The sequence below is a fragment of the Aspergillus mulundensis genome (genome assembly GCF_003369625.1).
Source record: "Aspergillus mulundensis strain DSM 5745 chromosome Unknown scaffold_7, whole genome shotgun sequence".
NCBI classification, from domain to species: domain Eukaryota; kingdom Fungi; phylum Ascomycota; class Eurotiomycetes; order Eurotiales; family Aspergillaceae; genus Aspergillus; species Aspergillus mulundensis.
The window spans coordinates 454,101-467,314 of NW_020797895.1; the positions used below are offsets into that span (position 1 = coordinate 454,101).

The following is a 13,214-nucleotide window of genomic DNA, read 5'->3' on the forward strand; positions in this document are numbered from 1 at the left end:
GGCCGCCGTCGCCCGAGTCTTTCTATACTGACTGGATCAACATTTGCCAGAAACACGGACACCATGGAGTCCGCCCCGAAAGCTCCTCCTTCGAGGCATAAGTATATAAGCTATAAGATGAAGCTGATTCAAGATGATTCAAGTTCAAACAACGTACCCAGCGTCTGGATCCCCTTGGTCAAGTTGAAATGGATGCCAAAGCGATCGAAAGCGAAAAGAGGCCCGCTGCAGCACTCCCCCAGACGAGCCCGACGGCTCTTTGGCCGCCTACAAGCGAATCTTCAGGTATGCCGGCCATTTTGAGCTCCCATTGCAGGCAGTCGCATCCTTCGCAGCTGTTGGTTCTGGTGCCGGCATAGCCTTCCAGCCCCTCATCATCGGCCAGTTCATCAGCACTGTCACCAATTTCACGTCCTCGCAATCCTCGCAATCCTCGCAATCCCAACTTCGCTCAGAAGCTTCAAAGCTAGCTATTTACTTCGTCTACCTCGGAATTGCCCGCTTCGTCCTGTCTTATATCTACAACACGCTTTTCACCTACACTGCTCACATCATTACTCGCAATATCCGGCATGAATATTTCAAATCAGCTCTTAGGCAGGAAGTGGCTTTCTTTGATCATGGAACTGGTGGCTCAATTGCAGCCCAAGCTACCTCCAACGGTCGCATGATCCAGGGTGGAATTAGTGAAAAACTCGGTCTCGTCTTCCAAGGCATCTCTGCTTTCATCACTGCTTTCATCATTGCTTTTGTGGTTCAGTGGAAGCTTACACTTATATGTCTCTGCATTGCCCCGGCAACTCTTGTTGTCAATGGCGTTGCGGGAGGCTTCATGGGTGTCTATGAGAATCAGATCCTCGAGATCAACTCGAAGGCTAACGCTTTTTCTGAGAGCGTTCTCTCCAGTGTGCGGACTGCTCATGCCTTTGAGATTCGAGACAGGCTGGTTGACAAATTTGACGAGTACCTATCTTCTGCTCATAGGATTGGAAGCAAGCTTTCGATCATTTTTGGAGTGTTTTTCTCCGCGGAGTACTGTATCGTCTATTTGGGCTACGGTCTAGCCTTCTGGCAGGGTATCCGCATGTTGTCTGGAGGAGAGATTGTGGAACCTGGAGGCATATTTACGTGAGTTCTGCTGTCTCAACGGCTAGGGATTTCCGCTAACAATCAAGTGTCATCATGTCGGTAATCATTGCCGCTACACAGCTAACCATGCTCGCGCCTTACATGGTCGATTTCACCAGATCCGCTACGGCCGCATCTAAGCTATTCGAATTGATTGATCGCAAATCCGAAATCGATCCTTATGACAATACCGGGCATCAACCATCTGAGGTTGTAGGGGAAATTGAGTTCGACGATGTTACTTTTGCATACCCTACTCGGCCTGGAGTGAAGGTTCTTGACAGGTTCTCCATGAGAGCGCATGCTGGCAAAGTCACTGCCCTGGTGGTGAGTTGATCATGAAGACTTGTCAGTGTTTGAAGCTAAACTTGCCTAGGGTCAATCTGGTTCTGGAAAGAGTACGATTGTCGGCCTTCTGGAGCGTTGGTATAACCCTCAGTCAGGAATCATCAAACTAGATGGCCACCCAATCGACCAATTGAATCTCAGCTGGCTCCGAAAAAATGTCCGTCTCGTCCAGCAAGAGCCAGTCCTATTTCAGGGCACTGTTTTCGAAAATATCAAACAAGGACTTGTTGGTACAAAGTGGGAACATGCCCCTAAAGATGAACAAATGGAACGAATACAAGAAGCAGCCACCACGGCCTTCGCACACGATTTTATCACCAACCTCCCGAATGGTTATGATACCGAGATCGGCCACCGTGGTGGCCTTTTGTCTGGCGGACAAAAGCAAAGAATCGCAATTGCTCGAAGTATTGTTTCTCAGCCTAAAGTTCTTATCCTGGATGAGGCCACCAGTGCCCTGGATCCGCATGCCGAAAATGTGGTTCAAAAGGCCTTGGATAGGGCCTCGGACGGCCGTACTACCATCGTCATTGCTCACAAGCTTGCGACCATCCGAAAGGCTGACAACATTATTGTTATGAGAAAGGGATGCATAGTCGAGCATGGAACTCACGATTCTTTGCTTGCCCATGACGGCACATATGCTCAACTTGTGCGAGTACAAGACTTAGCTGTTTCAAGTCACGGATCGCAACCGAAAGCAGAGTTGGAATCTGTCAATGCCTCAAAAGCAGACACTGTGACTAAAGTCTCAGCCCCGACTCCATACGCCTCAGTTGACAATCACGATAGAAACATGCCGCAGAAAGAGTACGCCAACTACGATGACTACAAGCAGCGAAACATCATGTTCGTTATCTATCGTCTTCTCCGGGAGACCCCCGAGCTTAGGCTCGTGTACTGTCTGGTATTGACTGGATGTATAGTTGGTGGTAAGTAAAAGCACTCGTTTGCCATTATGCCGTTACCTTTCTAATAACAAAAATAGGAGCGACCTTCCCTAGCCAAGCGATTCTACTATCTAGTGTGGTTGATATTCTCACCCTGCCATCAACGGAACTAGAACACAAGGGAAACTTCCTTGCAGCCATGTTCATCGTGCTTGCCGGGGGCTGTCTAGTATCTTATTTCGTTCTCGGCTATGCAACCAATACTGTCGCCCAACATTTCGGCCACAAACTGCGGAAACAAAGCCTTCATGACATACTCCAACAAGATCTGCAATTCTTCAATCGCGAAGAGAATAGTACTGGCGCACTTGTTGCGCGCGTGGATTCGAATCCACAGGCTATACTCGAACTGATGGGCTATAATATCGGTCTTGTATTGATTGCCGCCCTGAATCTTGTTGCATGCTCTGTTTTGGCACTCGTTTATTCGTGGAAACTTGGCCTTGTTGTTATATGTGCTGGTCTGACTCCGTTGGTTGGCTCAGGTTATCTGAAGATCAGGCTGGACGCGAAGTTTGATCGTGATACTTCAAAGCGCTATATGATTAGCGCGTCCATTGCATCAGAGGCTGTCACTTCTATTCGCACGATTGCGTCGCTTGCTATTGAGCATACTGTTTTGGAGAGATACACCAGAGAGTTGGATGAAGCGATGGCTGACTCGAAGCGTCCGTTATTTACGGTGATTGTGAGCTTTGCCTTCACACAATCCGCAGAATACTGGTTCATGGCCCTTGGATTCTGGTATGGATGTCGCCTGCTGTCGCTTGATCAGGTTACCCTTTACGCCTTCTTTGTCGCGTTTCTGGGGGTCTTCTTCTCCGGCCAAAGCGCATCGCAGCTATTTCAATATTCCACTAGCATCACAAAAGGTGTCAACGCCGCCAACTACCTCTTCTGGCTCAATGACCTCCAGCAAACAGTGCGGGAGACAAATCAAACCCGCGAAGTTGGCCCTGGCCCAGCAGACACCATTGATCTGGACAATGTCAAGTTCTCCTATCCTCTTCGACCCGGAATCCCTATTCTTAAAGGCCTTGATCTTAGGGTATGTTACCACTCTTGTCTTCACGAATCGACACTAAATCTCAATTACACAGTTCAAAAAGGGCCAATTCATAGCCCTCGTTGGCTCATCAGGATGCGGCAAATCAACAGTTATAGCTCTTCTGGAAAGATTCTACGATCCATCAGCCGGCTCGATCAAACTCGATTCCTCACCCCTACCAAGCTTCAACCCACGCCTCTACCGCAAGATCGTCGCCCTGGTACAGCAAGAGCCAGATCTATTCCCAGTTTCTATACGTGAAAACGTCGCTTTCGGTCTAAGCCATGACAGTTCCACTGACCTCGAGGTGAACGATTCTCAGATCGAGTCTGCGCTCCGAGCAGCCAACGCGTGGGATTTCGTCTCATCTCTCCCCAACGGGCTGGCTACATCAGTTGGGTTCGGTGGATCACAGCTTTCCGGCGGCCAGAGGCAGCGCATTGCGATTGCGAGGGCACTGGTCCGAGATCCAAAGATTCTTCTTCTGGATGAGGCCACTAGCGCACTGGATACTGAGAGTGAACGGGCTGTGCATGCTGCCCTTGCTGCGGCGAAGGATGGAGATCGCATCACGGTAGCCGTTGCGCATCGTCTTAGTACTGTCAAGGATGCAGATATGATCTGTGTATTCCATGAAGGTCAGATTCAGGAGATGGGGTCGCATTCTGATTTGATTGCGGCGGGTGGATTGTATAGCAAGATGTGTGAGGCTCAGGCTTTGGACTAGATTTTATAGAATGGAGAAGGGTTTCAACAGCGCTAGAAAGTGGCACTTGGCAAAGTATTTATTTAATAATCTTACAAACAGCAGTAATCCAATCCGACAAGGTTTGACTGAGGGTATGGGCCCTCGATTATTGGAAGTAAACTAGGGTGAGAGTGGAACAAATCTAGAAAGAATAATAGAAGACAAGATTTCTGAAGCAGAATCCGAGTCAGTATATTGTACAGTAGGCGCCCAGACAAATGAAGCGACCGGAATTTGGCCTATGGCTCTTAGTATACAGTTTCGTGACAGTTTCATCGAACACATGCAATGCAAACACGCTCCTGGAAACAAACAAGGTCCAGAAAGAAAGTATAAGAAGTAATAAAGACAAGATAGTAGGAGAGTGTCCATATAAACGCCAATGCTCCAACCAATGCTCCACGCTTGAATGCCGCATCAAGTTTGCCAATGTTTGCTTATCCGCCGAATAATGACAATCAGTCGTCGTTGTGAGAGTTCCCGCTGATCCACACACGCTTCCAAGGGCCTTCTGCTCCAAGACCAATGGCCTCCCGGTCCTGGCGCATGCCATCAAGAACGCCAACTATGCCGCCGCTGCGCAGGCGCTCAAGAACAACATTCATTCCCTGCTTGCTCTTGACAATAGCGTCGCGTGTACGGTTGAGCCCAATCAGCTCAATGGTCCGCTGGATACCAGCAGTGGACAACGAGGTGAAGAACCCCCGTTTGGGAGCCTCCTCCTCATACTCTTCTCCAGCGGCCTCTGTCTTCCTCCGGCCGAGAAGCTTCCCCTGCCCAAATCGGGAGCGAAACGTAACGGTCGTGTTCACTGTGGTTTGTTCGGTTCGCTGCTTGTCAAGCGACAGCGACAGACCTTCGAGCTTCTCCTGACCCCCCTCCAATGCCTGGCGTCGGTAGACTTGTTTTTCCACCACGCTGAGAATCCCAGTCCACTCCATGTTGCGGGATTCCGACTCCATCCATCCTTCTCTGGCGTCAACAACGGTCGTCTCTAGGATGTAGCTCTGTCCGGAACTGTCGGATCCACCGATGCCCTTTGGGAGGAGCTTCAAGATCCCAGACGGGACTTTTGACTTTTTGAGGTGGATGCGTGTTGTATGAAGGCGGTTGGTCTTCGGGTCGACGTAGCGATCAATGACATCTGTCGTTAGGACATGTTTTGAGTATGGGTTCGGATAGCGGAGGAAGTAGGCGAGAGAGACGGCGGGAAAGGAGTAGTCGTAGGTATAGAGGTTCTCGAAGAACTTCATCGTTGCCGTCGCATGTACACTGCACACAATTGATTCTGCTTTGAGCTTTGAGGATGGATGATGGGGTGACGCTGGAAGTGGAGGTGGCGAGCTGGAGGTGCTGAGGTCGTCTGCTCGACCACCTTTTCTTCGGGCTTCCGCTTGGCTCGAGCCTCAGAAATTCTGCCAGCTAACTTACCTTATGATGCTAGCCCGATTAGTAAAACGCGGGGTGAGCGGGCTAGAAAGTACGCTGTGTCACGTGCCATGGTGCCACACTTTCAGAGTCATGAGATAGATCGGGGTAGCTTGACATCATTATCGCGTGCTCGCGGGTAGAGACAGTAAGCGGGTTGGCTGATCTGGGAGTTTGAAGGTCGTTCTTTGTACTCCGAGAGCTGTTCGCGAAAAGTGTAGTCTAGAACCCTGTGTACAGGTATACCCGTCCTACACAATTTATGTAGTCTAAAACTTAACGACCATCCAGCTAAGAGACCATTGGCTCTTGATTTTACCATAGTTCGGAAGGAATCAACTTGTTGTCATTAAATTTTAGTCAGGAATTCGTACGCCTTAAGGTGTGAATGAGACTCTAGCTATTATCAGGCTGTTAAACCTCTGGTTTGAGGATGATCTTCCCAAGAAGGAACCCTCGGACCCCATTGCTTAACAAGCAAAACTCGCCATCGATGAGATCTCGAATAGTAATGACTTCCTCGGTGCAAAAGCCTTGGACTAGGGCATAACGCCTGGTCGTGCCTGCATTACCACCACTTGATAGCGGCGGTGTAATCCATGCAGGGCCGTCTCGTCTTGCATGGTCTCGCCGCCGGAAATACGGGGTGGTGATGCTGCCCTCCATGATCTCGCCTCGCGGATTGACTAGTAGGACCTCGGCGTTATCCTGGGGTGTCGCGATTCCGGCCCGACCTCGTGCAGCTGTGTAATCCTCCCTTGCGGTTGTTTTGTGGGTAGTGAGTCCCGACGGCGTCGTGTAGGCGATGTCGACGAACACCCGCCATGGTGTAGAGGCTGGGCTGATAATGAAGGGGACGAGGAAGTTCTCCAATTCGATGCGTGGCTCAGCAACGGACTCGACCTTGCAGCCTCCGCTCTGGTCCACGACTATCCGAACACGCCAGCACTTCCCCTTCTGAGGTATGAAGCTGTCAAGGTATTGGGCGAATTGGGTGAGGTCTTGCTCGAGAAACCTCGACGCATTGTCCCAGTTGAAATAGCGCGCGGCGCTGCGGAGACGGTCTTGGTGGTATGGGAGGAGGTAGTATGGGGTGAGCAGCGGGTCAGGGTAGGTATGGGCATTGCCAAGTCGTTGTCGAACTACCGTTGGTAGAGACGGATCGTAGCGCAGCGTGGATATGATCTGGAGGGGTTGCGAAGACATCGTTCACAGGAGTTGTAAAACTCTGGAGCTGAAGTTGCGATCATTTTGGATTTTTTGGACCTATCCACGTGCAGCAGAACCGGTTCGCGCCGAGACGCATTGGGCAGTTAGCAGGCATGGTGTAGTCCAGGCGAGCGAGAGAAGGGCGACCAGGCCATCAGCTATCACCATTGACGACCCGCCAGTCCGACAGTGTCCCGATGACGAAGTTCGCGCTCCGGCATCCATCTGGTGCCATGGCGGATGTGGAGCAAGCAGCTGGCCATCGATTTTGGATGGACGTGATTGGGCCGACCAGCACAGAGCTCGGGACCGCTGTTGCGTCGCCGGAACGCATAACTTTTTCAAGGCCGCAACTCTTCCAACTCCTCATACCAGACTGAAACGCGGCCGTTTGCCAACCACCTGCCGGTTTGTTTCCCTTTGCTGCACTTGGCTGTCCATCATAATTGACTCGTTGATATGCTTAGGATATTCCGACGAAAAGGGGGACAGAAAACACTCTAAAACAGGGCTATACTCGACACGAAGCACAAGGGTCCTTTCCTCGGTCATCATGTCAAGCGGCGTACCTCTGCCCGAATCATCAAAGAACGTGGTTGTTGACACCGCTTCTCTTCCCGCCTCTTCCACAGCGTCCGTTTGGGACCGCATCTCGAAATGGGTGTCTGAGAACAAGGCGCTCGTCTATACCGTTGCCGGAGTTGCGGTCGTGGTGACCAGCGCCGGTGTCGTCTACTACCTCAACGACTCAAGCCGGTCCGGCAAAACCTCTACCACCCCGACTACTCCCGCAGAGAAGAAGAAGAAGAAGAGCGGCAGTCAGCGACGAAAGGAGAAGAAGGCCGAGGAAGAAAAGAAGAAAGCTGCCTCTGTCCAGGACGGTGCGTGCTCTGGATCCGCACCAATCCGCACGCATAATCGCTGATTGGTCTCAGAGAAAACAGAAAAGAAGGCTGAAGAGCCTTCAGAAGAGATTCCCGAGGTTGACGAGGCCACTGTTGGACAGTTAGATGAGGAGGTGCGTTTCTTTCAGCCATTTACGGCGCCAGCTTGCTGATGCAGACACAGACTCGAAAAGCATATGCTGCCAAGTTAAAAGCCGCTGGAAACAAGGCGTACGGTTCCAAGGACTACCCTAAAGCCATTGAGCTTTACGGAAAGGCTATCCTCTGCAAGCCCGACCCGGTCTTCTACTCGAACCGCGCGGCCTGCTACAATGTTCAGTCTAAGTGGGAAAACGTTGTTGAAGACACTAGTGCTGCGCTTGCAATGGACAGCGAATACGTCAAGGCCCTGAACAGGCGTGCCATCGCGTACGAACATCTCGAGAAGTATAGCGAAGCTCTTCTCGACTTCACCGCCAGCTGCATCATCGACGGCTTCTCAAATGATGTCAGCCGTGTCGCGCTCGAGCGACTCTTGAAAAAGGTTGCAGAGCGGAAGGGCAAGGAAATCCTCGAAGCCAAGGGCAAGAAGCTTCCCAGCCCAACCTTCGTTTCCAACTACCTGCAAAGCTTCCGACCCAAGGCCCTTCCCGAAGGCCTTGACGAGTCGGCCGACTTCCCCGAAGAATCTGGAAAGGGTCAGCTCCGCAAGGGTCTGTTAGCAATGGCCAAGAAGACTGGCGATGGCTACGAGGAGGCCTCCGCGGCCTTTGTCAAGGCACTCGATCTTGGCGATCTGGGTGAGTTCGAGGGTCTGGCTCTCAACCAGCGAGCAACCTTTACATACTTGCAAGGTAATGCGCAGGACGCGCTGGCCGATCTTAACAAGAGTGTTGAGCTCGACCCCTCGCTCGTTCAGAGCTACATCAAGCGTGCCAGCCTGCACCTCGAGCTAGGTAAATTTCATTCATATTATGTACTGTATCCATCTGACTTTGCAAAGGTGAAAAGGACGCTGCCCAGGACGACTTCGAGCTTGCGATTACCCACAACAAGGACGACCCTGACATCTACTACCACCGTGCTCAGCTTCATTTCATCCTAGGTGAATTCGCCGAGGCTGCCAAGGACTACCAAAAGTCGATCGACCTCGACCGAACGTTCATCTACTCCCACATCCAACTCGGTGTCACACAGTACAAGATGGGCTCCGTTGCGTCTGCGATGGCCACTTTCCGAAGGTCCGTAAAGAACTTCGAGGACGTGCCCGATGTCTACAATTACTACGGTGAACTGCTCCTGGACCAGCAGAACTTCGCCGAAGCTATTGAGAAGTTCGACAAGGCCGTCGAGATGGAGACTCAGAGCAAGCCCATGGGCATCAACGTCCTTCCTTTGATTAACAAGGCTCTCGCTTTGTTCCAGTGGAAGCACGATTTCGCCGAGGCCGAACAGCTGTGCCAGAAGGCTCTGATCAGTGAGTCTATTGCGTATGTCTCTTAACATCCAATGCTAACCATAGTAGTCGATCCCGAGTGCGACATTGCCGTCGGAACCATGGCTCAACTGCTCCTGCAGCAGGGCAAGGTCTCCCAAGCGCTCAAGTACTTCGAGCGTGCTGCTGAGCTAGCGCGCACCGAGCCAGAGATCGTCAATGCCATTTCGTATGCGGAGGCAACCCGAACCCAACTGGAGGTCCAGGAGAAATACCCACAGCTTGCCGCGCGCCTGCAGAGCATGGGCGCCGGCTTCGGCGGCCCTCCCCCCATGTAAAGGTCGCCTCTCCAGTTTTCGTGCTTAGATTGCCAGAGATCAGTTTCTCTGGCAATACTTGACTAATTAACGGTTTCTCCGCTGTGAGTGTATTTATTATATGGTTTCGCTTGTTGATCTCATTCTCTTGGACATTGATACGCGTGCGGTTTGACCTGTCTCCACCTTGACGATTGTTCTGCTGCTTTTGAAACGGATCGTCCGGAGGCTGGATCCGTTCTCAGTGCCGGGTTACTGGATGACAAACTCATGTATGTACCATAGTGGTAGGTAATAATGGATAGAGTTGGACAATATGTGGTGAGGATTCACTGTGCCGGCTGAGCCTTGGTACCAGCGAATCTGTACTCCGTAAGCCGATGGCTCGATCGCTCGGGAGAGCCCACAGTCCGTGTCCACATGATAGCAACCACCCCACTTAGTCCGTCTACTTATCAGTCCCCGGCATCCACCGGCGCCTTATCCCCCTCATTCTATGCCTATCTATTCACGGTGTTCCTCTTGTTCAGCTTGTCGTGTTCACCTTGAAGCCTACAACTGCTATTCTTCGTCTAACGATCTCGGCTGCTCGCCGTTTTGCAGGTGCTCTCTGGGTTACATAAGCTCAGGCTCCTTCCTGCGAGTTTTCCCGGTCACGTCACGACACCGGGCGCCTGTTCCGTCCTTTTAGAGTAATCCAGGTTGCTCGATCATCAAAGCCTTGCCATTTGATCCATCGCAGATACCTGGTTGCTCATCTAAGCCGCAGGCTACTCCGGAGTGGACGTCTGCCTGCCTGTCTGCTGTCTGCCTGACAAACACCGCCCGGTGTCTTAGGCTGACCCCTCTACCCCTCCAGCCTCGTAACCTCTGCAACCTCCGCCTTTCATTCATCGTCTCTTTCATCCCCATCGAGGCATCTCTTCGATTCCTCAACTCAATAAGCATCCTCTTGATCATCCTCGAGCTACTTCACTGCAGGAACTAAACGACGTATTCAACATCAGCCCCGGAGGCCCACCACCATGGCTGATAGAAAAGGTACGTACATCTCCTCTCAAGTCAGCGGTTCATGAAGTACCTAAACTAACTTGTACTACTCTATAGCTACTGTGGTTCTCCACTCTTTGTCCCTCGAGGACCCCATTGTTTCTCGCACCCTCACCTTCGATACTGCTTCAGATCGGGTTGAAATCGGTAGAGCATCGAAACGCGAAAACAAAAACCTCGCTCCGACTCCTCGTAATGCACTTTTCGATTCTCGTGTTATGTCCCGAACTCACGCGATCCTTCGTGCGTCATTGGAAAAGAAGGCAAGTTAAAAGACCCCGACGTTAAAAGTGTTATTCACTAACGTGAGATTTGTAGCTTGTTTACATTCGAGATCCTGGATCTATGCACGGGACCTGGCTGAACAAGGAAAAAATTCCTGTCGATAAGGATGTCACCTTATCTGATGGTGATGAATTGACCTTTGGTGTTGAGGTTGTCCGAGCAACAGATAGCTTTCCGCCTCTCAAAGTTCGTTGTGAATGTCGGTGGTCGGAAACTCCGTACGTCCTTGGTAGGCTGGCTTACAGAATACTTGCTAATTCGCAGAAAAGAAAGGAGACTGTACAGAAAGCTCAACAGCAGCCTTCAACCAATACTTACTGCGTCCCTGAAGACGACGACGACGACGACGACGACGATGATGACGACGACGTCGAGTACCTTGGTGATCTACCACCTGCTATTGACCTTACCACTGATGAAACGTCTGATTCAAACGGTTCAAGTGCTGAATCGGATTCGGAAGACAGTCAATCTGTGGCTGAAGTTTTATCCCCACTGACATCCCCCGCTAAGGATGCAGAGTCGAAAGACGTTCAGCCTAATGATGATTCGTCATCGATCGGACAAGACATGCCGCAGAAGGAGAAGTCGATCGATGAGAAAGTCGCAAATACCGAGCAGCCTTTAGCGACCCCAAGAACGACACCACCTTCAGTCGGTTATGATTCGGAGGACATTGATGGTGACAACCAGTACTACGATGAATATTTTGCACATGGCTCGGATGAAGATTCCAACGCTGAGCCTGAGGACTGGGACGTCGACGCTGAGGAAGAAGAGGACGAAGAGGAGGAGCAGAAGGAGCAGAAGGAGCAAGAGGATCAGGAGAATCAGAAGCCAGAAGAGCGGCATCAAGAGGAAGAGCCTTTGCCTGGCCCAAGGCGTGTGTCTTTCCAGCTCGACACCCAGGCCCCGAAAGAATCGACCAACCATATTTCAAACTTCGTCGAGGCGGGAGATACCTCGAAGCCAACCTGTTCCATTGGCAAATGGGATGGTCCGCGGATGGTCAACATTTTTTCCAATCACCCTAATCGACCATCCAGCATTCAAACTGCCGCAAGCGCCTTGCCAGAGAACAAGGCCCCTAGCACCATCCCTCAGTCACAAGAGCGAACCGTCCAGGGAACCTCAAGCTATGTTCCAGTCGATCCCCTGCAGTCTCTTGCGAACTATGAGGCGCAGCGTCTGCGTTACCAGCCGAGTAGGCAACTGCCGGGACAATTCTCCTGCCTTTCCAATTCCACCCTGCTTCCACCAATCGTGCAGAAACAGCCGCCTTCCATCAGATACTCACTTGATGCTATGCCACTCCAGGGCTCTTATCCGTTGAATGCAACATACAACGACGGACCATTTGCGACTAGTCAGCCAATGCGCGGCGCATCATCACCGTCAGCTAACAGAAGCTCTAAGCCTGATATCGTGTCTTTCATGGATCCACTCGCACCAATGATGCCCCGTCCGTCTTGTGATACAGCACACAACATGATTAGTACTGCTCAGTCGTCACAATCGAGCATGTACGGAACGTCTAGTGCGAAGCCCAATTCCCCTAGAAAGAGGAAGGCGGCAGAGATCGAAATAGATCCATCAGAAGACGATCACCTGATGCCTGACGTCTCTTCCCTACCGGAAACCCAGGAGTCATCCAACAAGGATGCTGACCTACCCAATGCCGAGCTCCCCGACGCGCAACCACAGACCATTGCCGCTATTCTCAACGGCGACTCCTTTATGCTTAATGGACCTGACTCACAGCTCACAACTGTGAGTATCCCCGAGAACTCCAAGGAGACCAAACAAAGCGAGCGGCCGTCCAAGATGATCAAGAGTTCCCATCGGGTTAGTATTAGAAGCCACGCGGCGACGGCTATTTTTGGGGCAGTTGTGGGGGCAGTAGGAACTATTGCGGCATTGGCTTCGCTTCCCCCGGACTACTTTGCCGCTTTGCGTGATTGAATTTGAGGCTTTGAGCAGCAGGTAGTCAAGGCGTTATAGTGGGTTTGTTCTGGGGCTACGGTTCTATGGGTTAGTTCTCTTCGATAACGGTTCTTTCCACTCTTTTCCCTTGCGTCATTTCCTTTTCCAAGTTTTATTTGTTGGCGCTACTCCGTAATCCATAGTAGGAATGCTAGAAATTGGCACTTGATAATGATCCATCCATCTATCCGGCTGTAGTCTGCCCAATGCCTCTCTTCTCCTGGCCTATCCCACCGTATGGGGTGGTGGCAGTTCGTTGTCAGCTGATCGGCAGCTTCCGTCATGAATTTCCTTTTTCCTCTCGAGTTGTCTCACTGAGCCTTGTGCAACATTCTTCTGTGTTCCCTCAGTCAGCTTCTGTCTCCCCTTTGTCCCTTTCAGGCATCGAAGGATTGCTAGGC

The 13,214-nt window shown here is 51.3% G+C and overlaps 5 protein-coding genes across 5 annotated transcripts; 3 read left to right on the forward strand and 2 right to left on the reverse strand.

Moving 5' to 3' along the window:
• Window positions 1–188: 188 nt before the first annotated feature.
• Window positions 189–4,201, forward strand: DSM5745_07041 (ABC transporter ATP-binding protein; the record flags this gene model as incomplete). Its single annotated transcript, XM_026749057.1, has 6 exons — window positions 189–285; window positions 321–1,128; window positions 1,176–1,455; window positions 1,505–2,408; window positions 2,465–3,474; window positions 3,527–4,201. The coding sequence occupies 6 exons, from the start codon at window positions 189–191 to the stop codon at window positions 4,199–4,201; spliced, it is 3,774 nt and encodes a 1,257-aa protein (XP_026602147.1).
• Window positions 4,202–4,680: 479 nt separating this feature from the next.
• On the reverse strand, window positions 4,681–5,475 carry DSM5745_07042 (MSF1 domain protein; the record flags this gene model as incomplete). The annotated part of the gene is made up of 1 exon (XM_026749058.1): window positions 4,681–5,475. The coding sequence occupies one exon, from the start codon at window positions 5,473–5,475 to the stop codon at window positions 4,681–4,683; it is 795 nt and encodes a 264-aa protein (XP_026602148.1).
• Window positions 5,476–6,064: 589 nt separating this feature from the next.
• Window positions 6,065–6,856, reverse strand: DSM5745_07043 (uncharacterized protein; the record flags this gene model as incomplete). The annotated part of the gene is made up of 1 exon (XM_026749059.1): window positions 6,065–6,856. The coding sequence occupies one exon, from the start codon at window positions 6,854–6,856 to the stop codon at window positions 6,065–6,067; it is 792 nt and encodes a 263-aa protein (XP_026602149.1).
• A 556-nt stretch (window positions 6,857–7,412) lies between these two features.
• Window positions 7,413–9,516, forward strand: tom70 (putative mitochondrial outer membrane translocase receptor (TOM70); the record flags this gene model as incomplete). Its single annotated transcript, XM_026749060.1, has 5 exons — window positions 7,413–7,740; window positions 7,795–7,877; window positions 7,928–8,699; window positions 8,747–9,220; window positions 9,269–9,516. The coding sequence occupies 5 exons, from the start codon at window positions 7,413–7,415 to the stop codon at window positions 9,514–9,516; spliced, it is 1,905 nt and encodes a 634-aa protein (XP_026602150.1).
• Window positions 9,517–10,520: 1,004 nt separating this feature from the next.
• Window positions 10,521–12,792, forward strand: DSM5745_07045 (FHA domain protein; the record flags this gene model as incomplete). Its single annotated transcript, XM_026749061.1, has 4 exons — window positions 10,521–10,536; window positions 10,603–10,788; window positions 10,880–11,048; window positions 11,100–12,792. The coding sequence occupies 4 exons, from the start codon at window positions 10,521–10,523 to the stop codon at window positions 12,790–12,792; spliced, it is 2,064 nt and encodes a 687-aa protein (XP_026602151.1).
• Between the last annotated feature and the right edge of the window lie 422 nt (window positions 12,793–13,214).